The sequence below is a fragment of the Carcharhinus amblyrhynchos genome, chromosome 21, assembly GCF_965287045.1.
Source record: "Carcharhinus amblyrhynchos chromosome 21, sCarAmb.v2.hapA, whole genome shotgun sequence".
NCBI lineage: Eukaryota > Metazoa > Chordata > Chondrichthyes > Carcharhiniformes > Carcharhinidae > Carcharhinus > Carcharhinus amblyrhynchos.
The window spans coordinates 8,074,429-8,087,888 of record NC_137344.1 but is presented as its reverse complement, the minus strand read 5'-3'; the positions used below and the strand labels follow the sequence as shown (position 1 = coordinate 8,087,888).

The window sequence follows — 13,460 nt, the reverse complement described above, 5'->3', positions numbered from 1 at the left end:
TCTATTTAGCTAGCGTGGGAAAAATTGCCTGGGCTCACTTATGCTTCTGACCTTGCTGGTGGAGATCTGCAACAGCGGGAAGCATAGATGAGCACTGGCAATCAGGACCTGGCATGATGGCCTTGTTGGGGGGACTGGGTGGCAGGGTCACTTGGGCAGTGCCAGGCTGATACCCTGGCAGTGCCCACCAGGCATTCTGGCAGTGCCCACTGGGCACCCTGGCTACCATCCTGGCACACTGGCAGGGCCCATAGGGGTAGGGCCTCATGGGGGCTAGGCAGGGGTGGAACTAGACCCAGGATGGGGGGAGATAAGAGGGGAGGAAAGGGGGAACTTTACATCAGTGGTTGGGAACTAGTAGTGGGGCTGGCGATCAGAGACCAGAGCCAGCCATCGGGAAGCTGGAATTTGCCATCAGAAGTTGGGGCCAGCAAGGGGTTGGGCTTGGCAATGTCCTGGGGGAAGTCAGGGTTGATGAAATCGGGATGAGGGTGGGCGGGGGGTACAGGGGGCAGATGTCAACCGAGCTCAGAATCAACGCATGCCCAATGGCCCCCTGAGCAGTCTGATACTGGCCTCTTGAGAGGTATTGGGCCCCATCCCCTCAAATGGCATGAATCACCTGACAGCCTCTGTATTGCACAAGGTGCCATGAATTCATTTAAAAAGCTCACCCAAAAAATGGGAGAGAAAACCTCTTGCATTCCTGCCTATTGGTCACTTAGACTTTTTTGGGAAGAATCTTCCGTTTTATAGTAAAAGTTCGGTGGCAGTTCAATTGGAGTGATTTCAGCTGAAGGGCAGGACAGTTCACCACATTACATATGCATCTTTGAGGAACTCATGGTGAGAACAAGCTGGAAGTTGTCATCCCAGATCTTATTTCATGCGGGAAAAGAATCTGGCATCATATTTAACTTGGCAGCCAGAACTATCCTTTCCACCATCACCAAGCCACAGCTCCACCTTTCACATTAATCCTCTTCCCCCATCCCCGCCCCCACCTCCCTAGGTCATCCTTCATCCAATTTGTGTTGCCAGCCCACCAAGTCTCAAGCATATGCTAGCATTTACAGGTGCCTCCCAAAGAAGAAATCTACCTCGCCAGATGCCCACCACCTATTTGCAGTCATGAATGGTAACTAACTTACATCACTGTGTATGCAGGACATTTTAATGCATCTGAAAGGGCTTCCCAACGTGATTCATTAGGAAGTTTGACTCACCTCCAGTCCAGAGAATATAATTGCTAAAGTTCATCTTGCATTGGGAATCTGAATTTTAGCCTCATGCCAAATTAAGTTCCCCCACTTGCCAAGCTTTCTATTGTGGAAGGTTCTGCCACATCGTGACTACAAATCGCACCTTCTGTTGTCACACTTTTTCTTGCAGTATTTAGCATTGTAGTTGATCATGCCAATGTTTCCCATTCAACAAATGGAATCCTCTGGTTCTGCCAGCAGTGGGCAAGTGTGGTGAGCAGGGGGAACATAATTTGGCATGACATCAGAAATCAGTTTCCAAATGTCAGGATGAATTGTTGGAATTTTCTTGGGACTTTAAAGGAAGGTTGAGCTTCCCAGTGAACAGTGGGTGAATCATAGAATCCTACATTGCAGAAGGAGGCATTCAGCCCATTGAGTCTGCACCGACCACAATCGCATCAAGACCTATCCCTATAACACTGTGCATTTACCCTGGCTAGCGCCCCCCCCCCCACCCCCAACACTAAGGGGTAATTTAGTATAGCCAATCCACCAAACCCACATATCTTTGGATTGTGGGAGGAAACCGGAGCGCCCGGAGGAAACCCACGCAGACATGGGGAGAATATGCAAACTCCACACAGCAGTGACCCAAGCCAGGATGGCAGATAGCGTAAGAACATAAGAAATAGGAGGAGTAGGCCATCCAGCCCTTCGAGCCTGCCCCGCCATTCAATAAGATCATGGCTGATCTGAAGTGGATCAGTTCCACTTTCCCGCTTTCTCCCCATAACCCTTAATTCCCTTGTCTATCAGAAACCTATCTATCCGTGACTTAAATATATTTAGCGAGGTAGCCTCCACCACTTCAACAGGCAGAGAATTCCAGAGATTCACCACCCTTTGAGTGAAGAAGTTCCTCCTCAACTCCAATCTAAACTTCCCCCGCCTTATCTTGAGGCTGTGCCCTCTAGTCCTGCTGTCCTTTCTAAGCGGGAAGAATCTCTCTACTTCTACCCTATCCATCCCTTTCGTTATCTTATACATCTCTATAAGATCCCCCCTCATCCTTCTAAACACCAACGAGTACAGACCCACTCTATTTAGTCTCTCTTCATAGGCCAACCCCCTCATCTCCGGTATCAGCCTAGTGAACCTCCTCTGCACTCCCTCCAAGGCCAATATATCCTTGCGCAAGTGCGGCGACCAAAACTGCACACAGTACTCCAGCTGCTGCCTCACCAGTACCCTGTACAGTTGCAGCAAGACCTCCCTACTTTTATATTCTATCCCCCTCGCTATAAAGGCCAGCATTCCATTTGCCTTCTTGATCACCTGCTGCACCTGCAGACAGGGTTTTTGCAAATGGGATGCTGGCCTTTATAGCGAGGCGGATTGAATATAAAAGTAGGGAGGTCTTGCTGCAACTGTACAGGGTACTGGTGAGGCAGCAGCTGGAGTACTGTGTGCAGTTTTGGTCGCCGCACTTGCGCAAGGATATTTTGGCCTTGGAGGGAGTGCAGAGGAGGTTTACTAGGCTGATACCGGAGTTGAGGGGGTTGAACTATGAGGAGAGGCTGAATAAACTAGGCTTGTACTCGTTAGAGTTTAGAAGAATGAGGGGAGATCTCATTGAGATGTATAAGATGATGAATGGGATGGATAGGATAGAGGTGGAGAGGCTCTTCCTGCTCAGAAAGGACAGTAGGACTAGAGGACACAGCATCAAGATAAGGGGGGTGCAGTTTAGAACGGCGTTGAGGAGGAACTTCTTCACTCAAAGGGTGGTGAATCTCTGGCATTCTCTGCCCATTGAAGTGGTGGAGGCTGCCTTGCTAAATATATTTAAGACGCAGGTTGATAGGTTTTTGATAGGCAAGGGGATCAAGGGTTATGGGGAGAGGGCGGGAATGTGGAACTGAGCCGCGACAGATCAGCCATGATCTTATTGAATGGCGGGGCAGGCTCGAGGGGCTGGATGGCCTACTCCTGCTCTTATTTCTTATGTTCTTATGACACGTGCACAAGGACCCCCAGGTCCCTCTGCACCGTAGCATGCTGCAGCTTTTCGCCCTTTAAATAGTAATCCCTCCTACTATTATTTCTGCCAAAGTGGATAACCTCACACTTGCACAGTGGTTAGCACTGCTGTCTCACAGCTCCAGGGACCTGGGTTCAATTCTGATCTTGGATGACAGTCTGAGTGGAGTTTGCAGTCCAAGGATGCATAGGTTAAACGCATTAACCATGGTAAATGTGCGGGGTTGCAGGGTAGGGTGGGGGAAAAACACTGGGTAAGATACTTCGCACATGATTCTATGACATTGGGAAGCTCTTTCACGTGCATTTGCAAGTCATGCATGCTCATTAAAAGGCCACCTCATCAAATTATGTTCTCCACCAACCAGATACTATAACTTTCACAACTGTACTTAAGTGGTTAAGTACACCAGTGAGCTTCACTTCTTACATGAATTTCAGGTGAATAGACATTGCTCAAACTATTGGTGAATTTAAGAACATAAGAACATAAGAAATAGGAGCAGGAGTAGGCCATCTAGCCCTTCGAGCCTGCCCCGCCATTCAATAAGATCATGGCTGATCTGTTGTGGCTCAGTTCCACTTTCCCGCCCTCTCCCCAAAACCTGCAGTTGAAGTGGATGAAAAACATCATCAGCTCAACACACTGAGCACAATGGGTATTTGCCACATGGAGCTAAAATAAGTCTTTAAGTCATTCACACAGCTATGGTGATGATCACATGAAACCACCAGGCTAAGTTCAAACATTTTATTCAACTCAAACTCTTCTGTTGATGATATGGAGAACATGCTACATACAACTTATGACAACCTTTAAGCATAAGAATTAAGGAAACACAATGATAATAACTCACATCACAATTCAAGTTCCGAAATTGTATATGAGCCTGCCCAGAAGTGAGTTAAAGCAAGCTGAGTATCCACAAAACACCATACACATATCTGGGACCAGTACAATTAGCAAAACAGAGAACAAGATTCCAGAAAACTTTCCTGTTACAAAAAGGCAATTTTCCTGTTACAAAACAGGAAATGAAGTTCTATTGCAAATGTAAAGGCTTACAGATGTTAGAATGTAAACAGTGACAAATTTGTGTCGGATGTAATATGACCAATGGGAACAAGGGTCAGTTGACCCAGTAAAACATGGAACCAATCACAGTGATGTAAGTCAGCTGGCCAACTGATTCACTACAATTAAGGAACTATGTAGCATTGTGGGAAGTTTGGCGTGGCCCTAAGTTTGGAGTAATTTTTTTTTAATTAAGCCATTTCTTTGATTTATAAGTTGGAGTAAGTTTTGTTATTGTTTCATTTGCTGCATTTTGAAGAGTTCCTTCTGAAGAAACAGCAGAAAGAGCTCAGGATGTAAGGTCTCTGACCTACATCCAATAACCTTGTATTAGGAGGAAGTATGTACATGCAAGGAATGAGGGAGTTGGAGGCGAGTAAAAATAGAAATTTTGCACCAGTTTAAATGCTATATTGATCATGCGGACCAACACTTGTTTCTTTGCCCTTATGTACTAGTGCATTTTATTGTGCCATTACTTTTATTGAAAGCAAAATTTGAAGTTTTCTTAGAACAACTATTGCAACTTTTCTTGCTCTCTCTTGATGTGTGCTGGAAGAAACACTGGGCATAATTTTCAAGGGCCTCTGAAGATGTGTCTGGAGGTACAAGAGGCCCCAAAACAGGAGGGAAATCCCACCAGAGTTGCACTAGGATATACTCGTGCCTTGTTGGGATTCTACTAAGAGGCGGGGTGGGGTGGCAGCAGCAGTGGCAGAAATGATTGCCTAATCGGCTCTTCGTTCTTCTGTGCCAAATGGATCTTCTAGCCAGTGTACAAGGTTTGCACCAAGCCAGAAGGCCGTCTGTGAAAAGGTGCCGGTCCCTTGGTGACAGACCAGGTAGCCCTCGGAGCCGTTGGCTCCATTCAAGGGTAATGCCCCATGCTGGCTACAACCAGAGCAGTGTCCATTACTGGTTGCAATCAGTGCAGTGTCAATTACTGTACGGAGACTTTCCCTCATGCTTAATGGTCATACTGCTTCTCATTTTGTGTGTACATATTTCCCATTTATGGTTGGCCACCAAGAATGGAGGTGCTTTCACACCAATCAACATACTTCAATACCCTGCAGAACTGTCAATCTTCTAGTGGTTGATAGCTGCCTATTGGCCATTCAGCTTCAGGAACTCACCAACTATCCTTAATTAGACAAAACCCCTGCAGATTACCAGCTCCATCAAAAACTCCTTTGGATCCTATTGCTATTATTTTTGGGTTCTCCAATGGCATTTCATCCCAACTGGGGGACACAATGTCCGTCAGCACTTCATATCAACATTATAGTGCACTCTAGCCCCTTAATTACCAGCTCAGAAAAATCTATCTGGGAAAATTTAGATGGCAACTCAGAGAGAGCACGAGTGGAACCAACTCATGATGCAACTCATTTGATGAACCCAGAGATTTGGCTTTCAAACTGTAAGATGCATTCTGAGCATTGTATAATGGAGCAGTACTGAAGATGTGCAAGCAGAATACTGCAGATTGTTGTTTACATGAAAAGATGCATCAGTCATCAATGTGCAACTTATCTGCTCATTTTGTATTCCTCCCTTTGGGAGCATATTAGAAATTCCAGGAAGACCTGCAGCATATACTCCATGTTCAACCATATCCCCTGTTGAAGATTCTTCAGGTGCACAGATTACCATGAGGACATTTGTCCAACAGGTTATCTATGAAATGAGGATTCGAGCTACCTCATGCACCTTTGAGAGGCTAAAGAATCCAGATAGAGCCATGAGACTTGACTTGACCATTTTGCTGGTGTCATTGTAACTGGTTCTATTCTTGGTGATCAGGCAGTGTTGAGTAGTACGGACATAGTTGGAAAGGGAGTTGATGATGATACCATCTTTCTCAATGGCAACATGACCAGCTTCCTCACTTGACACCAATGGCTGCTTCATTTAAGAAAACACAAAGTGCCATGCCATTTACACGAAGGCAAAAATGCCAGAGCATGCAACTGATTCATCTCAGGACTTCACTCCCAGGAGGCAATGAAACTAATTTCCAAATTCCACATATCAGCCAGCTGCTTCAAGAACCTCTGACTCTTACAATCAACACCTTGCGGAAGCACCAGGTTAGGTTTTTACCAAAAAATTGCAGTGTTGGTTCCGGCACAAAAAAAGTGTGTTTGCCGCCAATGACATGTTTTGGGGCTGAGTCTTATGTCTAATTAGTGATAATTCTTATGTCCACGAGTTTCTTGCCACTTTAGTGGTGTATTCCCTCTGAATTGCCTGCCCCACTTAACTGCTGCAGTCACTGAGGAACTCCATATAAATGGCTCCACAGCACTCATTCCACAACGATTGCAGGAGATGGCAGCACTGCACTTCTCGAAGGGGCCATCACAAGGATGCTGGATGGAGTGGAGCAGAGGCAGGACACACTTTACTCCCATTCCAGGAGACAGCCCTCTAGTACGATCACCACCCCCACCTGGGATGCAGTTGTAGCACTGGTTACTGCAGGCGCACTCCAGAAGATGGGACAGCAGTGTCGGAAGAAGATGTACGATCTTCACTCAGCCAGGATAAGTGAATCAGTCTCCAGTCTCTTATAAGATGCATTCATCCCCAACCCTTATTCTCACTCAGCCACCCTGGCCTTTGCCAACACCAGAATCCCCCCTCCTTTCCACAATCACCATGTTCCTCCAGTAGCTGTAATGCTACTCATACTGCAGCTCCCACCCAAGCCTCATACCTGGAACACCTCATCACCATCTTAAATGTCAACACTCCCATCTATACTCTCCCTTTCAGCTTCATTGCAGAACAAACTCAATAAGCATCAGTGGGCACAGTCATGCCCAAGCTGAGAACACTCAGACGTTTTGAGGAGCGAGCCCTAGATCTGGTCAGGGAGGAGGAAGAGTGTGCTGCTAGTGAAGCAGGGGAAGCAAAGAAATGTGAGGACCCTTAACATACACGCTGTCATTCCTCAAATCGTAAATGATAATCAACGTTCTCTCCATATCCCCTGCAATTCACTGAAACCACGTCCCTCCTCCTGCAAGCCAGCCAGAGGAACAGGCATCTTCGCGCCCCCTGGACCCATTGGATTTAAACAGTTCAAAGGGGGGCTTCCTCAACCCCACTATTGAAGAGATGTCACAACTGTCACCTGCATCCAGCACTGGCACAGATATTCACACCTCAATGGGTGCAATAAGTAGGCAGGCTTCTGGGTCACTCATTGGTGAGCATCTCACGGCTGAAGTTCCATAGCAGATGGATGCAGGGACATCCGAGGGAACTAGCATGTGGAGGAATGCCAGAGCCCTGGACTCTGCTGAGACCCTTGCTGATAATGTGCCTCTGGGCCCAGTCATCCCACAGATGCTGGGGCTGCAAAGACAGAGTCGTGAGTATCAGGAAGGGAAGACAATAGCCCTCCTGCGAGTGGAGGATTTCCATCACCTTCTATCCGAGGAGATGGTGCCTCACTGCAATGTACCAAGGCCAACACAGCGAGTTTGGCATCCACAATGGAGACCTTGGTGCAGGACGTGCACTCCATGACAGATGTCTGGTGCACAGCTTCGACAGTATGATGCAAGCACTGGTAGGAATCCACAAGTACCAGTGTCAGAGAATGGTGGGCTTCCAGACTGCACTCCAGCTGCCCCTCTAATGCAGGGAGGACCACAAGTGTCCCTGGGAACTCAAAGGGAAGAGCATGTGCAGGAATACAGCCCAAGGCGCTCCAGCCAGGGGACCTTGGGCATTCCCAGACCATATGACACTCCCTTCCCTGTAAGTAACACACCACCAGCCCCTGACACTGAGGAGAGAAGCAATCAGACATCTGCGCTACCCAAAAGCAGGCCTGAACCCTCAAGGTCATCTCAGGAAAAAGAGCATGGAAGTCAGCAGCACACTTCAATTTCCGCTGTGGATCCTGTGGATACATCTAGACATAGTAGGAGGATGAGGAAGATTAAAAAACTGTATATAGGCACCAGTGTAGGTAGGTCACCATTTTGTTTTGAATGTTTGGTAATAAATTTGGCTTTATTCACTCATAGAGCTTCCACCCTGTCTTTTCCTGCCACCAAGCTTGGGTGGTGACCACGCTTGCAGAGTGCCTCATCCCTGTGGAGTGTGAGAATGGCAGTGCTATGTTCCACTCACCTTCTTGCCAGCCCTCACTAAGGAAGGGCACTCCCTCAACCGCAATATGGACAGGAACCCAGATAGAAGGTCACTACGGGAAACGTTGTTTGTATACCAACCTTCACAACCCCTTTAAAGCAAGGGGCAACCCGACATGAAGGGAAGGTAAGGTTTGCAAATGACCCCTCCCAACCCTTCTCCACAAAGTGGCGATTCTGGGACCCCTACACTTGAGTTGAACTTATCAGAGCATTGTCCATCACGGAGGGGGCTGGCTGCCCAAGAGCTCACCTCCGAAAACCCCCTCAGAGGTGAAGGCACCAGGTTCATGCTTGTGTAGTGTGATGTTATTCTGGTACTTGTTAAATATCCAGTGAGGGGGAAGTCCCAGAGAGAATGCTCACTAATGACATGCTAATGTATTCAAATGAGTTTTCTGCAGTCCCGCAGTGTTTCACACCACTCTACGAGCAAGGGGCCAGTAAGATTGGAACTTTGAAATTCACTGGCGCAAATCATGCTTTCCAGACTTTGAGCATGCGCTGCCTTTCCCGCAAATGAGAGTGCAGCTCAAAATCACCCCCCCTTGTTTCTTCACACTCCTTTTGGTTGCCCTCACACATGCATGGACAATTCCTTCTCCAGAGCTTCCACGATGTAGGGATGCAAAGTTGTGCAATACAGAGCACAATACTAGAATTTTTTTAAGGCTTAAAGGAACATTTACATTTTAGCAGCTGAAGATGTCCTTATAAAAGCATGCATCTAGTAATTGAGGGCAAGCAATGCCACAAGAGGGATGCAAGTTTGTAAAATTTTTTTTCTTCAGTAATTTCAGACCATCATTAGTTTCAGAACACGATTTCTTATAACATACAAGGCTACGGACCAAGAACTGGAAAATGGGAATAAAATTGCTTGGTATTTAGTGGCCGGCACAGACACAATGGGCCACTGTGTGCTGTAAAACTCTGTGACTCTATGACTTTAATCTCATTTTAACAATCTTTTGTATTTTACCACTAGCAACAATTTTGAACAGTTGATCCTACTAAGTTAACAGGTGATTAAGTTGCAATTGAAGTTTGGATTTATTTTGCTAGTTAACAGAACTACATTTACTCTATATCATATCAGCACCTCTTTTCATTTCAGTTCCTGTATCAACACCACTGCTTTATCCTCTGAATTCTATCGAGGTGAAGTTAGGAGAAACTGTGACACTGCACTGCATAACAAGCGCAGGAACTCCACCAATCACTTACACACTGTATCAAAATCAATCAAGTCTTCAAACAGTCTCTACAATGCAAGCAATACCATCAGTTTTTAATATAACAATAGAGACAATGAAGCATTTCGGAGAGTACAGATGTGAAGCTGACAATCAAGTTTCTTCACAATGGAGTAACAGAATATCATTTCATATTTTAAGTATGTATATGCAAATGAATATTGGACCTTCATGGTACTATGCATTCTTAATTACAGGTGCGAGTGGGGTTATATCAGGTAACTTTATTAATTGCATAATATTTCTTTATATTCTAACTTCAGTTTTCCTAATTCATATTAGAAGTAAAAGCACTTGGTTTTCAGTGTTAACATTAAGACGTAATGTTTTTCTCCAAGTTTCTCTTCTTTCCTTAACCTGCTGATACATTTAAAGTTATGGTTTTATGGATGCTGGTGGTTCTCCACCACTTCACTGAAGTGGCCATTCTTCACACACAACTAATGCTAATTAGTAAATTTGTGAACGACACAAAGATTGAATCATAAGCCGGAATTTTATCATCCATTCTGCCACAGGAATCAGGGCGGTCAACGGGTGGACAATGGGAAGGTCTGTTGACCTCGGGCGGGATTTTACAGTTTCAGAATGAACAAGGCCGTAAAATCCCACCCATAGGATCATGATTCATAGAATCATGTAGCATAGAAGAGGCCCTTGGCCCATTGGGTCCACACAACACATTAGAAACACTTGAACTCTCACCTAATCCCATCTGCCAGCACTTGGCCCATAGCCCTGAATGTTATAATGCACCAAGTGCTCACCCAGATACTTTTTAAAGGATGTGAAGCAACCCACATCCACCACCCTCCCAGGCAGACCATTCCAGACCATCACTACCCTCTGGGTAAAAAAGTTTCTCCTCACATCTCCCCTAAACATCCTGCCCCTCCTCATGAACCTATGTCTCCTCCAAAGGAAGGAATATCTTGTGCAAAATATAACTGTTGCTATTGCATTTTCTTTAAGAGAGATCACTGAAGTAAAAGCAGAAGTTAGGATAGGTCACAAGGAGAGTGCTTTAGGAGTGAGGGAATAGCTGTTAGGAAAGATCACTAGGTGAAAGGAAATTATTAAGAGCATCCATTAGGCCCAAAACAATTAATAGGGTGAAAACACAGTGAGTAGGAGGGATCAAGGAATGAAAAGGCAATATGGACAGGAGAAAGAATTGGAGAAAAGTACCAGTCATATGCATCATTCTTGAAAATAAGCATTTGTACATCAAGTTAAAAAGGTAACTGACTGTACAAAAGTCATGTAGTGTCACTGAATAATTGGTTAGATATTATTCAATTGAAAATTTCCTCCATTATTAACAGCACAACTATTAATTTTAAATGCGTGATCAGCAAAACAATTTGTTGGTCAATTAAAAATTTCCAATTGTAATAAGATGTGAATAAGTTATCAGCTCTGCACAGTGATCACTCAGTATTTGCTGCATAGGGATCAAACAAACACTTAAGACTGTCACACAAAAAGGATAATGATCACATCAAACTACTGGAGCAAAGTTAAGTACTTTACCATAAAAGTGGAACATAGTGCATGTCAGTATGTAAGGAGTAAGGACTAGGGGTGCACAGTGATTACTCATCAAGTATAGTTCAAATTCTGAAACAGGTCATAAGGCTGGCCAGGAGCAGGGCAATGTAGGCTAAGCATGCAAGAAACACACAGTTTACAGATCCAGTGTGTATGTCTGGGATCTACATAATTTGGATGATTGTGGCAAAACTTCCTGAAAAATACTTTTGTAGTTTTCCTAATGAAAGGTGGGAAATTATGTTTTGCAAGATTTTAAGGGCTGCAGCAACTCAAAGGATCAGGACTGGTGGTTCCACAAACCAGCATCCCAGTGTTCCAAACATGTGTGCAGCCACTTTAGTTAGGCATAGAAGTCTCCATTTCTCCATGGAACCATCAACATTTTGATAGAACTACTGATGCAGAGTTAGGGGATGCAGTTTGGGTTTGGTGGAGAAATGGTTGTTGTTGGGGCATTATAAAATCTAGCCAATAAGATTTTGATTTTGATTTGATTTATTGTCACATGTATTGGGACACAATGAAAAGTATTGTTTCTTGCACGCTATACAGACAGAACATAACTTTCATGAAGTACATGGGGAAAAGAAAAAGGATAGAGTGTAAAATATAGGGGGGATTCTCCCATTCCACGGCACTGATTTTTTAGCATTAGCATGCCAAGAGGCTCCAGCAGAGGCCCTTGCGGGTTCCCCGTTTGACACACGGGCTGAGCACATCTCCGGCGCAATCAGTTCCACACCAGAAATCAGCACAGAGCTGCATAATGTATGCAGCGCCTAATTTCGAAACTTAGAATTTTTTAGGGAGAATCGTCTCATAGTGTTCAGGTACAGGTAGGGTGAAGAGAGAGATGAGCTTAATGTAAGACAGAACTATGGAAATGTCTGGTGACAGAAGGGAAGAAGCTGTTCTTGAATATGTTGGTACGTATTTTAAGACTTTTGTGTCTTTTTCCTGATGGAAGAAGGCAGAAGTGAGTACGTCCGGGGTGCATGGGGTCCTTAAGTATGCTGGCTGCTTTCCTGAAGCAACGGGAAGTGTAGGCAGAATCAAAGGGAGGCTGGTTTGTGTGATGGACTAGACTACGTTCGCAATCCTTTGCGGTCTTCATCAGAACAGGAGCCATATCAGGCTATGACACAACTGGATAGGGTGCTTTCTATGGTACATTTATAAAAGTTGGCTGTTGGAGAGGACGACAACCTCTCACTGAATCCCTGCTGAAAACGAGTATAGAATACGTTGAGCTCATTGGGGAGAGATGCATTGTTACTGGAAATTCTACTCATCTTCACTTTGTAGCCTGTTACGGCATGTAGACCTTACCACAATTGATGTATGTTTGTGTGACTAGCCTGGGACTGTAGCTTTGTCCAGTATTGTTCTTGGCATCTCTGATAGTTCTCTGTAGATCATATCTAGATTTTTTGTATAGGTTAAGTTCACCCACCTCAGCCCTAGACTTCAATAAGCAGTGGATGTCCCTGTTCATGCATGGTTTCCAGCTGGGAAACATTTGAATTAGCTTCTTTGATGCACAGTCGTTTACATACTTATTAATGAAGTCTGTTATGGAGTGGCCTACTCATTTTGGTTTGTCGCTGAGCTCTTGAATATTGACCAGTCCACCGACCAACTCAACACAGTCCCGTCAGAGATCATCTGTTGCCTCAGACCAACGTTGCATGACTTTCTTTATCAAATTCTCCTGTTTCAGTTTTTGCTTGTAAGCCAGGAGCAGGAGCACAGTCTTGTGGTCTGATTTGTCAAAGTGCGGATGGGAGACAGGGCCGTAGGCATGTTTGATGTTTGTATAGCAATGGTCAGACGTTTGGGCCTCTAGTGGGACAGGATTTGTGTTGATGGTATCATGGCAGGACACTCTTGAGATTGGCTTTGTTGAAGTCACCAGCCACGATAAACCTGACTTTAGGAATTTCGTCTCAAGGCTGAATGGATAATAAAGAATGGATAATGATGATCATCATCATGGTGGACAATATACAACAATCCTGGAAACAATTTTAAAAAAAGTCAGCTAAGGTAAGAGAACACACTTGTTTTCTTAATGTGGCGCACTAAGTACCAATTCTACCTATGATCATCCCTCTCTTGTGCTGTCATAAATTATTTTCAGTCACTGCCTTCATTGCAT

At 44.9% G+C, this 13,460-nt stretch overlaps 1 protein-coding gene across 1 annotated transcript in view; it reads left to right on the top strand.

The window, feature by feature from the left end:
• The window catches only part of pecam1a (platelet and endothelial cell adhesion molecule 1a), a 92,093-nt gene that overhangs the window by 41,687 nt on the left and 36,946 nt on the right, over window positions 1–13,460 (top strand). The window contains 1 exon segment of the mRNA XM_080209333.1: window positions 9,610–9,888. Within this exon segment, the coding sequence (XP_080065459.1) occupies window positions 9,610–9,888 (279 nt within the window).